The following is a 12,708-nucleotide window of genomic DNA, read 5'->3' as shown; positions in this document are numbered from 1 at the left end:
CGGTGGACAAGTTTACATATGGAATGAAACGATGAGAAGAGAAAGAGGTGTTGCGATTTAAAATTAAACGAACAAATACGTGAGAGGAAGATCCGATAAATAGAAATGCAATTACACGCAGGACTTAACAAAAACACTTTACACTCGCAATAATCCAAAAAGGAAGAAAAAATAGGACGAATACACCGGACAATATACAATGACGCGAACGAACGCAGTGAAATTCTATAAATGTAATACAAATTGCAATGTAATTAAATAAAGGGAAACATACATTGTATTCTGTCCGCAGTATGCGAGAAACAACTTCAGCATATGTATACGATGTGCAATCGCGAAGATCCAATGTCATTCCGATATCATTCAATGATCACTGTTATATATACCTCCGTAAACGAAAATTACAAAAAGAGCTCTCAACGTAAAATCTCCTTTTTCTTTTTAAATTCTAATCTTCTGATCAAAGCCTCACGACGCTTCGTATTATTCAATTTTCGTGGAATCGAACTCTGTCCAGAGAGTGCATTAACCGATTTCGAACGGAAATTCGCGAATTAAAATGGACGCCACAACAGGTCTCTATTGTTGATTAAATCTTACATATAATACATTCAACAACCAGAAACATGAAACATTTGAATCGTGCCGCAGCCGAGAGCGACTTTTCTCTTTCATCTCTTTTTTCTTTTTACTTTAATGTTTTACAAATAAATCTAATATAAGTCACTGGAGAATGTTACGATACTCGTATAATTGTCGATTAAGTCTGGTACGGCTGCTGCGCGAGACAATGTTAGCCATAAGAATTATTCAACAAGCTTTGAAACTGTGAGAGGATAGAAATCACAGAAAAACGTTCGGTTCCTCCGTTAAGATTCGAAATACTGGCGAGTTACAGCATCAAAGTGTGCTTGATAGAACGAAACAAAAAAGGGCATAAAAAGATCGCAAAATCGTTCATCTTATAATTTCATTTTCCGTTAATACAATAAACATATTTAACAGTTCGTAAATAATATTCGAAACAGTATAAAAAAAAAAAGACAAAACGATCGACAAATAAATTTTGCTAATTACAGTTACACAACGTAGAGAGCGCGCGGAAAAGTTGCTGTTAATTTTTTCGCTCGATAACTGTTAAAGCTATCGTTCTTCTTTTTTATTTTTCGTTTTCTTTCCTTCTTTTTTTTCTCGTTACTTTACAAGGAAATTTTTTCTGTAGTTTCTCTACTCCAAGTTTCAAAAAAAAAAGAAAAAAAAAAAAAGAAACGAAAAAGAGTGATTCTTTTCATGAGCGAATCGTTTTTTCAAACAAAAAAAAAAAGAAACAACAGGACGTAAAAGAGTATCACTCGAGAACGTAAACACGTTTTGCGTTCCAATGTGCGTGCACAAGAAATGCCTTTGACGTACGTCCTTATTATTTTCAGTGTGCATATAACGTGTTAAACATTATATATAGTTATACTATGTATAATATGACACTGCGGTGTATAATACTACGGACCTTAAGAGTTGGTATGTTCAAAGGCAATTCTTGTACACCATTACCCATTCTACCAAATGACATACAAAACGTACCTACACATACAACTAACGAATGCGAGAGAGAGATTTTTTTTGATCGTAAAATTTTGTCACGCAAACAAAATTTTACCGTATAATGCGATTTCGATACTTTCGTCTACTTATTTTTATACTCATCGTTTGCGTAAGTGGATGCGGGCTGCGTCTAAAATTATCGCTAATAGGCGCTTTTTTTTCCTTTCATAACAAGAGCGAAACCGCCCCTGAAGATACACAATTATAATAATATGATTAGACTTTATCGCTAACGTAATATTAAAAAAATTGGATTACTTTAAAAATTGGAGATTACTTTTTTTTTTAAAAACTGTTCCTTAGACAGTATATCGTTTACATCATTTTCATTCTTTTTTACGATAAACTTTTGTTTGTTTTTCTTTTATTTCTCACTGGTATAACACCACATATGTATCGTGTAAATTTCTTTTTAAATTTACTTTACACATTTAATTTTTGTTTTGTTTTGTTTAATCTGTCTTATTATTATGCACTTTCCCCCTCGGGCGACTTAGAGCCATCACTATTCACAATGCGGATAGTAGAATCGAAGAACTGTATACGGTAGTACAAGGTACATTTACATAAAAACAATTATTAGAATCGCATAGATGTTTCTGTTCCATTTTGATTATATCCAGTTGTGAATTTTACAATATCACATTTTTTAGACATCTGTTTCAGTATGTCATTGCGGGTCTTCGTTTCACGTGTTTGCCTTCCCTCCTCCGAAATATTTGTATCGCTATCCGACACGTTTATTACCAAAGTTGCACTTGTTCTGTTGTTCGATTACCATGAATCCTGCTAATTATCCGTTCGATCTGTCTTGTGGATGAGTATGCTCGGTTCCTTACAATACCATTGGCGTGAACACACGATATGCACTTATTTCTCGATCTTTCTGCTTTAGTACATCGGCTACTTTAAGTTTCGTTTAAATATAAGTGCAAACTTGTGTAACATACGTCTCCTATGTTGTACGGCGTCGGACCTCCTGTTCATGTAGCGAGCAATAATTTGTTTAGTGTTGTTGTCCATTCGTCATTTATTACATACGATATACACAATTTTACATTCGAGACACTGTGTTTTATCGTAAGCTTAATAATGTTTCTATTTTTTTAACCAATCTCATTGCATTGCACGAGCGTTTTTTTCATTTAATTCTTTGTTTTTTTGCTTATTAAAATGTCACGATGTTCACGTGCCTGTTCTATCGACGTATACACATGTGTTTTTTTATTTCCATTTTTTTTTTACACAGATTCACTGCACTTGTTTTTCATTTTTTTTCGCTTTACGTATGAACTTAAAAATTAAGGAAACTTAATGAAACGAATTCCACGCGGGGAGTTTATTATGTGTTCTTTTTCGATCGATTAACGATTACGCGTGGCTTTCTTTTATTACACGTTTAAATAAATTTAACGTTTATTTAATTATTAGGTTTCGTTTATATCAGAAATCCACTTTGTCACTTGTTTAAATTGTGTTCGTCGAAGCTTATTTTTTCGTTGCAGAGTTCTTTATTAGATAATCACGGGCGAATTTGAGCCTTGACCTTGGCGAAACCGCTTTTAACGATGAGATTTTAATCAAGAAAAACAGTTTCCTAACAATTTTCCTTCTTCCCGATAATACTTGCGTTACGTCAGATATATCTGGATCTTCGTTTATCGATTCTCGATATCTGGACAAACACGAACGTCAATAACGAATATCCGTATGTACTAAATTAAACGTCAATATAGAGTACTAATTTATTAATATAAAATATACTATCTCTTGATGGTGACGGTAATGACGACGACGTCGACGACGACGATGAATGATGATAGATGATTATGATGACAACGATGTCGATGACACGATTCGACGCTTACAAAGTCATGGACGTGTTCTCGCAATGACAAATATGATCGTGATAAGTTTGAGCACCACGATGACGATGATGATGAAAATGAGATGAACGGTTATATGACGATAACGATAATGATGATAATAATGATGATGAAATTGCCGTTAATTGGAATATGTTAACAATAACGATAGCTTTAAAAAAATAACAATCACAACGGGGACGCGAAGGAACAAGTGTCGTAATAAAGAACTCAGCAACAAAGTTTTGTTTGCAATGTGTTGGACTTACAGGCTGTTTCAGTGACGTTTGATTGTATTATTTAGTTTAGGTTAGTTCCTAGTTGACCATAAGTGTATGCGACTCCATCGGTGCTGCACTATCATACAACGTGTCTGTATCTTGCGTAGGTTCACCTTGAAGTTGACACTGATTATTTAATGTTCCAGCACCACAGTCACAAAAGAATCTAAAAAAATAAATTAGTTACACATACATCGTTATGTATTAGATTTGTAAGTGAGTTTCTTCTGTCTATATTGAAATTATCAATAATATTTACCGGTCATGTCTGATGAATTCTACATCGTGTCCAGCATGACAGGTTTTTATACAGTTAACACAAATTGCGTTACGATCTGTAGTATTGCATGTCTGGCACCGATAGAAATCATGCATAGGGAACGAGGTGTACGACGAAATTTTGTATAAACATTGGCCGTTTCCAACCGCTTTCTCGACTGCATCTTGATTATTAAATATTTTATTGCCTGAGAAAACAAAAATCAACGGTTATTTATCTTTCTTCTACGTATGTTATTTTCAAATTAATTCGGCAAACAAAAGAAAAGATAAGAACCTCTAGTCGTTGGTTGAACTCCGCTCGCTAAGCATAGACCACCAAATCTATTATTGAATATTTGATTAAATTCTAGCGTAGCAGTCGCGTTATTTGTTATTTCAACGCCAGCTGCTAAACCATCGAAAATTCGATTCCTCCTCAAGACTGGATGAGACTGCGTAGAAATAAGCACTCCCGCTTGAGCGTTACGAAATATGTCGTTTTCCTCGAGAACACCTGTATGGGAAAAAGAAGAAAACAATCGGAATGCAAAGGTTTCATCAAAATTAAGTAGAAACTAAAACTCACCTTTACCACCGTTAAATATACAAATTCCACCGTCTCGCCCGTCAAAGATTTTGTTTCTTTTTAATGTAGGGTTACTATCCGTTTTAATCCAAACTCCTGCCATCGCGTTATCAAAAATCTCATTTTGTTCGAGTAAACCTAATCCGCTATTATACACAAGAACGCCACCGTTTTGTCCACCCCATATTTTATTTCCACGTATCACTGGATTGCTTCCAGTCCTAATATTTAAATATACAGTTAGCGCAAAAGAGCGAGAGTACATGATTTTATTTGTAAAAGAATTTCTTACCTTATTTGTACTCCCGAATACAAATGATTGAAAATATCATTGTCTTCTAGTTTGCCGTGTCCATTGTCATAAAAATAAACTCCGACTTGTTTACCGCTATGAATACGATTCCTTCTTAAAACCGGTGTCGATCCCGTGGTTATCCAGACACCTGCTAAAGTGTTGGCATATACTTCGTTCTCCTCGATTAAACCCTGACCTTTCTCGTGTACATATATACCACCGTGTTGACCGTGATGTATTTTGTTATGTCTAACTATGGGATCCGAATTAGTTCTGATCTGTATGCCGGCTAAGGCGTTACCGTAAATATTGTTATGTTCTATCAAGCCTCTTCCCTCTCCAAATATATATACTCCTCCCTGGTGACCATTGTAAATTTCATTTCTACGAATCGTCGGATTCGAATTGGAGGTGATCCAAACGCCGGCGAAATTGTTCGAGTGAATTTTGTTGTCAATAAATTGACCTAAACCGTTTTCATGGACATATATTCCGCCTGTTTGTCCATGGTGTATCTCACAATGTACAACCGTTGGATTAGCACCAGCCTTTACTTCGAAACCCGCTATTCGATTATTGTGAATATCGTTAGCTTCGAAATATCCGAGACCGTTATCGAACGTGAATATTCCAACATCCCTTCCGTGGTGAATATGATTCCTCCGCATTATGGGATTAGCGTAATTCTTCACCCAAATTCCAGCTAACGCGTTTCTAGAGATCTCATTGTCTTCGTAAGTTCCTTGGGCATAGTCGGTGACATAAAGTCCAACGTTTTCGCAATCCGATATGTCACAATTCTTTACCACAGGATTGGCTCCAACGCCCGACACGCAAACAGCTGCTCCAACTGAAAAATCAACGTTAAGTCGTCGACGTTCCAATGAAAGGTCGATGCAACACGGATCGATGATTTACTTACCAACGCTTGAACTCCTAATAATACAATGATCCACTGTGGGACTGCAGTTTTCACCAACTTCTAAACAATAATGTTTATGGTGCGGCACTGTACTAGTAACATCTGGCGTAAACTTTAACGTGAGATGACCGGCGTAAGCTCGTTTTGCTCCTTCTACAAACATAACTGTAGATTCACTTTCTCGTTCCAATATAACAGACTCCGCTACGTTTCCAGGTGCTGCACCGATCAATGCAACGTCGCTGTCGATCACGAGAAATTCGCCTCTATAGATTCCAGCGTGTAAGAAAACTAAATGTTGTGGCGCCTCTTCCGCTGACTGAGAATTACTTCCGCAACAATTCCCTTGACCGCTCGTGGTTGTGCTATTATTTGACGAGGAACCACTATTGCTTCTATATTCATCTACGTAATCTAATGCTCCCTGAACAGTATTAAAGTATGGCAAATGTCGTCCTTTGAACTTCAAATCCTGAAATCCTGGCCTAACGTGCACCCCTCTGTATAATTGTCTAAAGCTCTCTTTCCATGGATTTGCATAGTCTGACTCATCCGGGGATACGAATTCAAATTTACAAGGTGCAGGATTAAATAGTGGTAAGTCGTATTCGTAAACTTGCTGGTACAAGGACTTCCATAGTTCGGTGTCGTTTGCAATCGCTTGGAAACGTCTGCAAACTTGCGAGACACGGCATAGATCTTGCTCCATTAGATAATTAAATATAGTAAGCAGCACTTCGTCTGGTAACTCATACTGGAGGTAATGCGCTGCTGTGTTTGTGTTTGTACCTGTAGAGTAACAAAGACAAATTTAAAGGACTCGTTCGTTAAAAAAGTGTCGTCTGTACCAAAAATTCATTGCATATGAATATACCATCCGTGGATAACGAACACGTCCGCCTAGGTCGTTTTCTTGCTGGTAGGGAGGAAGAACCAAGAGTGGCACCGATACTACTACCACCCGACGGAGGTAAAGCAGAGCTAGTACCAGGAGCAGGATCTGGGTGAGGTGGACTTTTACGCCTTAAGTCATATGGAGAAGAATGTGAATGTGATGGGGAAGGTGATGGTGCTGCAACACCAGAGACACTTGGGGAAGATCCTCTTCCACCGCTTCCACCCCCACCTCCACCTCCTCCTCCTCCTCCTCCACCACCTACTCCGCCACCAGGAGGTATCTGATTTGATGCTGAACATGGCAAGTCGCATGGCTCGGCTGAAAGAACAAACATTACACTTGAAATATTATATATGTAACAGGACAACACACTTTGACACAATTATGGCGAAAATGAGGTAAATGTTTGTTGACATTTGTCATATTGCAGTGGAATTATAATTGGTCTTCAAGATTATGAAACTACTTACAAAGTCACAGTGGATTTCAAAGGTTATACTTGAGGATAGGTGTTTAATATATAAAAATAATGAAATATAAATTAATTAAATATGTTAGAAATGCTGATGCAAGAATTGGAGCACTGTATTGTATGTCTGATGTGTCTACACAACTAATTATATTTTGGAGTAAGAGTATCCTAGCTCCAATTTCTAAAGCAATAGAGAAACCTTTTTATTGTATGTTAACTGTGATAGGTAAATAATCGTACTAATTCGACAGAGAATGTATAGGTGGTACATCAGAATGAAAAGAGGCCTCAGACCTTTTGCCTTGATATCGCGTGCCGATTATTTTCCCAAATTGCGCGATCATCCGTCGTTATGTACGTTCAGCAGGACGTCTAATAAATCGGAATTATGAAAAAAAAAAAATATATAGGGGGGAAGTGGGGTGAGGAGTGTAGACTTTGAGCCGACATTCCACCGTAAAAATTGACGATCGCGAAGTATACGCGATATCATGATCGATGTCCCCGAAAAAAGAAGGGTTGGTGCGAGAGCGGCGAACGTGGGTACGTTAGTTTTAGGAAACGTCATCGGCAGTCACACGAATATATCCGTCGCATTTTTCGGCCATCCCGTACACGGAGAAAATCGTGCGAGAGAAGAGACGTGGGCAGTGTAAGGTTTGACGGAGTCTCTGTCCTGCTCTCTCTCTCTCTATGTTCGAAATCGTAAACGAGAGACATGAGTAACGGAAAGGAAGTATGTCGGTTAGTCGGCACGAAGACGCGTAATCGTCGCAACGGGGTTAACCCCGGGGAATATCGAAGTAGGTGAAGGCAAAAGAAATGAGCCGAGAGACGACAGGTGAGCAGTGAACCGAGGGTCCGGATGCAGGCCTCTTACCCGAGGTGGTTCTCGAAGGCAGAGGAATCCTGTTCGCGCCTTTTCTCCGGGATCTCCGCACGTAATTGCGCGATGATGTGAACGAGGCGCTTGGCATTTTTAACGTGCTTCCCGACAAAATTATGCGAGAAACGGTAAAACAACTAAACACTAAACAATGGCGACACTTCCACCGAGCCCAGCGGCCATCTTCTCATTGACGGTAGGACTGCCGACTGGTGCCAGACCGCCAATCGGATGAATTTCTGTTCTTCCCCTCTTTCCTCGCCGACCACCCTCGTACCCTACCCAACGCGATCCTTTTCTCGCTCACACGTCTTTTACCCCCTTACACCGATCCCCTCTTCTGCAGTGGATCGCGACACAAGCACCAACATCAGTATGGAGTTATGGAGACCACGGACCGAAATACCGATTTGTGCGTGTCCGCGATTTTATCATGTCTCGCTCTATCGGTGGTATACGTCGCGAGCCTCTACGTATGGAGTACCCCGTACAATAGGTACGTAATGCCGATCGGCGGACGAACGGCAGTCACTTTTAAATGTCCATTTTCGTGTGACTGTGTAACGCGCTCTCTCGGTCCTGCTAACGGTGAACCACAGGGAACTGCGAACAAAGTGTAACTGTATTCACGTCGCCCTGTGAACGTGAATGCTACTCTTTATCGAGTTCTCCCACTCGTGCACTCACTTTTGTGGACAAGAATCGAATCCACTAGCGCCTCTGCTGGCAAACTTTTTACCTTCTATTTTCTTCTTTCATTGGCGGGATATTTAAATGTCATAAAATTTTTTTTTTATTCCAGAGAGCATCCCTCAGTAATAAAGAAAAGATTTTTTAGCGTTTTTATTATATCTCTTATATCTCCTGCTGCATTGTACTTCGGAACGAATGAAAAAGTCTTTCAGAAGGTAATTAATTATAATTACCTTAACACTATTATGTAGGGAATCTTACATTGTAATTTATAATTTTCAGGCAACGATTTGGGAGTTACTGGGTCTACGGTGGCCAGGTTTATTTCAAGCAACCGCGATACCGTTATTGTTAACAATGATATTATATCTAGGACCCTTAAGTATACAAGGTTTCAATGGTCTTTGGAGATTATACACTGGTTAGCCTTTCATATATTATTTGTGTGTAAAGTACTTATGATGTAACTATAGAAACGTAGGTCTCCCATTTTTAGAGCCCATGTATTGGCTTGGAAGCATAAGAACATTGACATGGTGGAGGAATCAAGTTGTTGCACCTCTGTCCGAAGAGTGGACATTCAGAGCATGCATGTTGCCATTGCTTTTGCAATGTTTTACACCCACTACTGCTATATTTGTATGTTCTTTATTTTTTGGAGTTGCTCACTTTCATCATGTAATATATCTAGTAGGAACAGGCAGAAAACTTAAACATGCACTTTTTACATCTTGTAAGTACTACTTGCAGTTTTTGTTTAACTTGAATATATCAACAAATTTTTACTAACACATTTGTTACTTAGGTTTTCAGTTTATATATACAACATTGTTTGGATCCTATGCAGCTTTTCTTTTTGTTAAAACAGGTATGGTGACTATTTTTCTTTCTTAAAAACTTAATTAATTAATGTTCCTTCCTGATTTACAGGCCATATAGCAGCTCCATTTATAGCACATTCGTTTTGTAATCACATGGGATTTCCTGATTTATCAGAGGTTGTAACATTAAGGGATCCTTTAAAGAGAGCTGGATTGTTTTCTTTGTTTGTCATTGGATTAGTAGCTTGGTGTTTTCTGTTAACACCAATGACAAATCCGACGTTGTTTCATAATAATCTATTTTGGCATAAATATTTTATATGAGATATGATTTATTTGCAACAATGTCACTAATATTATTTATCATTTTTATAACAGAATTAGGCTATCTTGAAATTATTACATCGTTTTAATAATTCATATTGCATGATGTTTTTAAGAGCACATTTTTTACAAAAAGAGTAGTACTTTATGAACACTAACAGAGTGATTTATAGATTAGATGTATACATGTACACGCAGTTTATATTTTTAATTTGAGATTTAGATTATTAATTTTGTCGATTTTCAAAAATGCTTTAACTTTCCCGATGTAAATAATTTTCGTTTTATATAAAGCAATTTATGTGCAATCAAATTATTAGACAAGTTAATCATGCAATATAGAATTGTTATAAAATCACCGTAGTGCCTCATATTTAATTGACTTATCTAGTTGTAATCATGGATATTAATAACAATTTAGATAAAGTTTTTCTTAAATAAAAAATGTTGACAGAATATTGTACAGTTAAGGAATTATGACATTGTTACAATAAATAATGTACTATTAATTTTACATTAGTAGAACAAGAAAATTGTAGAAATTCATTATTTCGGAAGTTTTCTTTCGATAAACAGTATAAGTGTGAAAACGTTTTATGTTAAAGTCACGTAATTCATGTTCCTAATTACACATACGAAAACATGTTTACATTCATGTGGGAATTAACATCGTAATACATACACTTATTGTTTATTAGAATCACAGAGATAACAGTTATAACAGTATTACAATATTTGCTACAAAATGCATGTATTTATCTATCAAAAAACATGAGGAAATATATACGAGTTTACATACTGAGATAATATCTTCATATACGAAAGAATGTTTTTACAATGCACTGTCACGTGCTTTCTATAAATTACCTACTTGATCTCGTACATTTGATGCGCAAATATTAATCACAATTTGTTGATGACAAATAAGTTTTTCCTATGGAAAGAAAATTCGAATCGTTAAACGAAATGTTTGTATAAATATTTACATTATTTTAAACTGTAAATTTTTCAACAAAATCTGTTGTTATATTTTAAATATAGTAAAAAACGGAATTTATAACATGGATGGATTCATTCATTTATAACATAGTAATATAGAATATTCAAATATAAATAAACTTTCAACTTGTATAATATACCAATTGTCAACCTCGAAAAACTCTTACTTTTTTTATTTTAGAACAATTTAAATAATTATACATTGTAGCTAAAGTGTTATGTTAAAATTTTTTTCTCGAGTACGATAGATTGTAAATATTAAGTTTTCTGAAAAAGATACTTGTTCCTAACCTTCAAACGACGCTGTTATTTTTTCATAAATAACCTATCATTTTATCGTTACAGTTCTTACAATATACTTCATTAACTATATCACTTTCATATTACACTTCTAACGAAGCTGTTTTTCGAAGAATTATAATCAGAAATATTGACAAATTATACTAGGAACTGTAACAGCAGACTTTTGTGTGTAAATAACCCGTAATAAATAAATAAATGCAGATACTACTAGTGAAGCTTCGGTTACGTATGACATAAAAAAAGATATCAGACTGTGAAGTTCCTGTGAAATACACTTCTCGTATTATCATTACGTTTGGCTAGGTCCAGGTGTTGCTTCAGAGTTTTGTGACTGGTTGAGAAACAATACATTGCTTGTCTTTATAGTTGGACCTGATGAAATAAGCGAGGGACACGGACTAATACACGGTGTTGATGAATAGCTATTACTTAAATCACATTGATCTAACAATTTCCAAAGTTCTTCTGGTGTAGGCCCCCCAGAAACATCTGTAACCAAATTGCTTGTCAGATGATTAATGTTCACGAATTAATTCTTAAGAAAAAAAGAATGGTGTTACTTTGAGTAGAAGAAAAAGATGGCTGTAAAGCTGTTGTAAGATCCCACATTTGAATGGTACCATTAGAATGTCCAGTAAATATAAAACGCCTGGGTCTTGAACCCATACGGCTAGATCCTTCGCATTCGTGCACGTAAAATGAACTTATAATACTACCATCTACTGATTTGATTACGCAAACCCGTTTTCCGTTTGATGCTAAACGAACGAATAACTGATCAGTTTCAGGTACAACTTTTTGAACAAATACTTGTTCGTCGTCCTGTTCTCCGAATGGTCCTGTATTGCAGAACATAGTAGTAAAATTGTTGCGTTTCAATATGGTTAGCAATATTTCAATTGGTCTTTGTAACATACCAAAATCATTCCCAGCATTATAACTGATACAAGGTTCAATTGCCTCTAAAGATACAATTTTGAAACTAGCTTCAGGTGTTGATCCAGGTTGAGTAGAAATCATTCCACGAAATCTTTTCACTGCCCAACTCCTAACATGGTTGTATTCAGAACATACTGATACCAAATACTTTTCTGATAATGTGACCTACAATGCATTTTAATATATATGTATACAATTCGTAAACTAATACTATCGAAAGCGAGAAGTTTCGAAATATAGACATACTTTTGTCACACTACTCTGATGTACTGTAAATGTTTGAAATAATTGTGGACCATGTCCTACAGTTTCAGGATGTTGAACTATAACCCTCACACTGCCGGACTTTGTGCCATACGCGATTTCAATCCAATTACCACAGAGAGCTGCGTAAAAAATCGTATTTTACAGTTAACAATTATTCAAAGTTAACAATTTAAACTACACTTCTTAATAAAAAATGACACAATACTGACATTACATATATTAGAGTCTGTAGAAATGGAAAGAATCCTGTGTGTGTGTGTGTGTGTGTGTGTGTGTGTGTGTGTGTGTGTGTGT

At 36.4% G+C, this 12,708-nt stretch overlaps 3 protein-coding genes across 6 annotated transcripts in view; 1 reads left to right on the top strand and 2 right to left on the bottom strand.

Annotated features, from left to right (window-relative positions):
- Positions 1-259: 259 nt before the first annotated feature.
- On the bottom strand, positions 260-8,199 carry LOC128894096 (F-box only protein 11). Of its 2 annotated transcripts, XM_054155562.1 has the most exons (9): positions 8,063-8,199; positions 6,687-7,028; positions 5,813-6,601; positions 4,888-5,740; positions 4,596-4,816; positions 4,305-4,523; positions 4,008-4,215; positions 3,737-3,914; positions 260-3,277 (listed from the first exon to the last, which is right to left on the bottom strand). In XM_054155562.1, exons 1-8 carry the CDS (start codon positions 8,157-8,159, stop codon positions 3,785-3,787), a joined length of 2,859 nt encoding a protein of 952 aa, XP_054011537.1. In that variant the 5' UTR covers positions 8,160-8,199; the 3' UTR covers positions 260-3,277; positions 3,737-3,784. The 2 variants fall into 2 exon arrangements, with proteins under 2 accessions (XP_054011537.1, XP_054011536.1); XM_054155561.1 differs by having other exon boundaries at positions 260-3,914.
- Positions 8,200-8,427: 228 nt separating this feature from the next.
- Positions 8,428-9,906, top strand: LOC128894135 (CAAX prenyl protease 2). 2 transcript variants are annotated; one of them, XM_054155624.1, is made up of 6 exons: positions 8,428-8,564; positions 8,871-8,976; positions 9,044-9,182; positions 9,258-9,494; positions 9,567-9,629; positions 9,692-9,906. In XM_054155624.1, exons 1-6 carry the CDS (start codon positions 8,452-8,454, stop codon positions 9,904-9,906), a joined length of 873 nt encoding a protein of 290 aa, XP_054011599.1. In that variant the 5' UTR covers positions 8,428-8,451. The 2 variants fall into 2 exon arrangements, with proteins under 2 accessions (XP_054011599.1, XP_054011598.1); XM_054155623.1 differs by having other exon boundaries at positions 9,243-9,494.
- Positions 9,907-11,483: 1,577 nt separating this feature from the next.
- Positions 11,484-12,708, bottom strand: part of LOC128894104 (BTB/POZ domain-containing protein KCTD3) — a 4,665-nt gene continuing 3,440 nt past the window's right edge. For both annotated transcript variants that reach the window (XM_054155572.1, XM_054155571.1), the window contains 4 exons: positions 12,394-12,533; positions 12,126-12,312; positions 11,769-12,047; positions 11,484-11,697 (listed from right to left, as the gene is read on the bottom strand). In XM_054155572.1, the coding sequence (XP_054011547.1) occupies positions 11,498-11,697; positions 11,769-12,047; positions 12,126-12,312; positions 12,394-12,533 (806 nt within the window). In that variant the 3' untranslated portion in view covers positions 11,484-11,497. The remainder of the gene's footprint in view (positions 11,698-11,768; positions 12,048-12,125; positions 12,313-12,393; positions 12,534-12,708) is intronic.

The sequence above is a fragment of the Hylaeus anthracinus genome, unplaced genomic scaffold (assembly GCF_026225885.1).
Source record: "Hylaeus anthracinus isolate JK02 unplaced genomic scaffold, UHH_iyHylAnth1.0_haploid 3, whole genome shotgun sequence".
NCBI classification, from domain to species: domain Eukaryota; kingdom Metazoa; phylum Arthropoda; class Insecta; order Hymenoptera; family Colletidae; genus Hylaeus; species Hylaeus anthracinus.
This window is presented reverse-complemented; position numbering and strand designations above follow the sequence as displayed.